The sequence below is a fragment of the Nansenia antarctica genome (genome assembly GCF_963989245.1).
Source record: "Nansenia antarctica genome assembly, contig: SCAFFOLD_366, whole genome shotgun sequence".
Classification (NCBI taxonomy): Eukaryota; Metazoa; Chordata; class Actinopteri; order Argentiniformes; family Microstomatidae; genus Nansenia; species Nansenia antarctica.
Window position 1 is genome coordinate 3086 of NW_027663259.1, and position 3933 is coordinate 7018.

The window sequence follows — 3933 nt, forward strand, 5'->3', positions numbered from 1 at the left end:
TACAGGCTCTACACCGGCAAGTCCAAGTTTGCCACTGGGAAGGGTCTGTCGTTTGATGTTGTGGCTGACCTGGTGAACAAGAACTTCCTGGGCTCTGGTTATCACATATATTGTGATAACTACTACACCAGCCCAGCCCTCTTCAGACACCTCGGCCAGCAGGGATTTGGGGCATGTGGAACCTACCGGCAGGGTAGAGTTGGCACTCCATCCTCTCAGGAGAATGCTGTGTGTAAAAGGTAATAACAGTAATAATACTATCTAGACAGAATAATAATAGTAATAATACATTTGATTTTATTTGTAATGCACTTTTTGTTTGAAACACCTCAAAGGTCACCACGAGGAACCATCCGGTGGATCAGGGATGGTAACCTGCTCTTTGTAAAGTGGATGGACACGAGAGAGGTGTCCATGTGCACCAATGTCCATCCAGTCTACACTGGCGAGACGGTACTGCGCTGGCAGAAGACAGGTATTGACATAATGCTGTAATGTAACCTTTTTGTCAGTTGATGAATAAATGACAGGAGCAAAACACATTGAATTACCATTGTGACAATGTACAGCCTCATTTTCTCTCCTATCTATCTAGCTGATGGACAAAATGAGAGGGTCCCCAGGCCCACAGCTGTCGGGGAGTATAATAAGTACATGGGGGGTGTTGATACATCTGACCAGATGCTGGGGACAAACTCTGTCCACCGCAAAACCAGGCGGTGGCCTATTACTGTGTTCCAGCACTTTGTGGACATTAGTATGACAAACAGCTACATAGTCCACAAGGAGCTATGTAAAAGCAAGCAGGAGGTATGTAATTGTACTCTTCTGTATTTTGCACTGTCCTGTCTTGTCCTTGCACCTTTTGTATGCTTGTCTACTTATTGTTATGCACCAACATTCCAAAGCAAATTACATGTGTGTGAAAACCCCCGGCAAGAGTAAATCTGATTCTGATTTTGTTTCAGGGACACATGACACGCCAGGACTTCCAGGAGCAGCTGACTGCCCAGCTCCTGGGAGTGCCACTGCATGGCAGGACGAAGAGGATCCCCAGCCAGGGCCATTTCCCTGTCCCTGTGAGCGACGGTCAGGGGAAGGGCAAGACCGTGAGAGCCACCCTGGGGAGAAAGAGGTGCACTCTGTGCAAAAGAAACACTCCTTGGAGATGTAGAGAGTGTGGTGTGGGCCTCTGCCTTCAACTCGACAGGAACTGTTTCACTCTGTACCACGACTGAGTACAGTAGGCCTGTCTGTATATAGTTAGTTAGTTAGTCCTCTTCACCCCGTTGAGGGGCATAGGGCGTCCACCAGAGCTCTCCATCTCACTCTCTTTTAGGCCTGGGCCTTTGTTTTTGTTGACTAACACCTGGATCTTGCTTGTGAGGCATAGCTTGTGTATATAGTCTGTTCTTAATTATTTGTATAATAGTCTGTTCTAAATCATTTGTATATAGTCTGTTCTTAATTATTTGTATATAGTCTGTTCTAAATTATTTGTATATAGTCTGTTCTTAATTATTTGTATATAGTCTGTTCTAAATCATTTGTATATAGTCTGTTCTTAATTATTTGTATATAGTCTGTTCTAAATTATTTGTATATAGTCTGTTCTTAATTATTTGTATAGTCAATTTAATTTAACTAAAAACCCTCTAAAATCAATTCCGTTTTTGTGTTTTTCTTCCCTCAAAACATTTCAGTAATGTCAGATATTGAAAGCTGAAGTAATCCTGACAAAAGGAGCAAAGGCATTTACTCACAGGACATTATCTGATATTTCTACAGCCAAAACAATACAAAATACTTTTATTCTTGACTAAAAACCTATAAAACCCAATTCCAATTTTCTTTTTCCTCCATGTCACTAATCACTAGAATGGTCATTACTCTTGAACAATATAAGATATTTCTAACCTGTCTTCTATTCTGAATTGCCAACAGAATTGTGCATGCCTCATACCCTCTAACTTTCCTTCAAGCTTGTAAGTAAAATGGTTTAAAATGCAGTTTTCTGATGGAGTATGGCAGCCGGAGAAGATTTTTGTAAAGATTGCTGTGTGAAATCTGCTGGATAAAGGATAGTTATTCTCAAATAATAAAATAAACATTGATACCATTTAAAAGTACTAGCTCTTCTCTTTAAAATGGTCATATCATTTTTGGCTCTGTGATGTAATATGAAAACACCAAAAATGTTCTTGTATCGGAATGCCATATTCCGGAATATGAACATATGAAAATATGAATATAAAATTAGGTCTAAAAGGGAGGCCCAACGTTTGTATGTTAGAGGAGGTTAAAAGAGTGTGTGTGTGTGTGTGTGTGTGTGTGCCTGGGAGAGAGAGCATTGTCTGAGAATTAATGACAATGTGAACTTGTGTTTGGGGCAGATGTGTTCATGATCATCCTGACACTCCTGCCAACACGGGTACCTAGATTTTACTCACTAGGTTTTTACTTATAGAAATATTTCTCTTTCTGTTACCTGTGTCTGTGCTCTGGAGTCATGGCACTGAAAGGCAGCACATTATCAAAAACATGTTTTATGTAATGTAACAACAAGATCAAATAAGCACTAGCCTATAGTATGTGTTCACATACATACATATGCACACCACTTTGTATATATGTGCAAGATATTGAATGTTGAATACACTGAATGAAATTGTTTTAAATGCAATGTCAATATTAATGACTTTTATCTATTTCAACAAAGCATCTTCTATCTCTTGCCATACAGCTGCAAACCTCTTCTTTACTCGAATCTATCTATCTGTCTGTCTGTCTGTCTGTCTGGCACAGTGACTAGTAAGCTACTGCTAGTCATCTGGCCATCTCTCTATCATTCCAGCTATCTATCAAAATGTCATCTAAATATTGTACATTTGTTGATAGCCCTTGAGCCCTGGGTAGCTTTAGCCCAGTGACTTTGTATTGATCCCGAGGTTCACACTGTACATGAGATTAGGTAGGGGTTTGGGAGAAATCCAGTCTGGAACAGATGTATTATGAGATCAATATGATTCAGTTGAGTATTGCACTATGGCAGATGCACTATTGCTCTTACAATATGTACAGAGTTGGTATCAAATACAATCTGTTAGATGATGGTCATTTTGCTCTCATTTTGAATTCAGGAAGTAGAGAAAAAGAGAAGCATCTTACCCCGTATTTTTAAAACACAATCTTTTTGAATGAACAAATAATTTAAATTAATTAACTTAGCCCTGTAGATGAATAAAAAAGGGTTATAAAAATAAAATCTAAAAGTGAAATCAACATTTCTCCTGTGTCCCCTACAATGTGTATGTGTCATTGCTTTCTGACAAAATGGTATCACTCCTGTTTAGAAAAGGTGTACTTCTTTTACTGTGATGCCAGTGCTGCTACATCTTTGGACAAAATAATCTGATATCTGATATACTGGATATCAAGATGGGTATAATAATTACGATTCTAATAATATTACTGAACACCTAATAGTTCTTATTTTTTAAGAAAGAGGCAAGAACAAAGCTATACTAAAAGAATATGTCACTTTATTCCACATTTGCATCAGTTGTTTACTTGACAATAAATATGTGGATTGTTTTCCTCGTGCTGAACCCAAAACAGACACCTCAAATGGGGCACCATTCAACACATCAAAGAAATTGAAGTAAAAAAGTTGTAGATCACTGACCTTCTGTCAGGGCTAAGGCACAAAGGCATCTCAAATGTCATATGCATGTAAGTGGCACAATAATAGTCACATTAACAATTATAACACACCTTTCCTTATTTTAGAGATGAAACAGCCATTCTAGTATTATGTTACAGTAATTCCACCATGGACAGCCCTGACCACCCTTTTGTCCTGGGTGAGAGGTATTGTGTGCATTAAGCTATGTTGCTGAGGCCACGTTGTTGCTGAGGCCAATTGAAAACAAC

The 3933-nt window shown here is 38.9% G+C and overlaps 1 protein-coding gene across 1 annotated transcript; it reads left to right on the forward strand.

Annotated features, from left to right (window-relative positions):
• The first annotated feature begins 655 nt into the window (after positions 1–655).
• On the forward strand, positions 656–1608 carry LOC308175179 (uncharacterized protein). The gene is made up of 2 exons (XM_080550892.1): positions 656–810; positions 969–1608. The coding sequence occupies exons 1-2, from the start codon at positions 682–684 to the stop codon at positions 1236–1238; spliced, it is 399 nt and encodes a 132-aa protein (XP_080407018.1). The 5' UTR covers positions 656–681; the 3' UTR covers positions 1239–1608.
• The last annotated feature ends 2325 nt before the right edge of the window (positions 1609–3933 follow it).

Coding starts and splice junctions, on each gene's coding strand:
- LOC308175179 (XM_080550892.1), top strand. CDS start 682: ATGCTGGGGACAAACTCTGTCCACCGCAAAACCAGGCGGTGGCCTATT. Junction 811..968: donor TATGTAAAAGCAAGCAGGAG/GTATGTAATTGT, acceptor ATTTTGTTTCAG/GGACACATGACACGCCAGGA.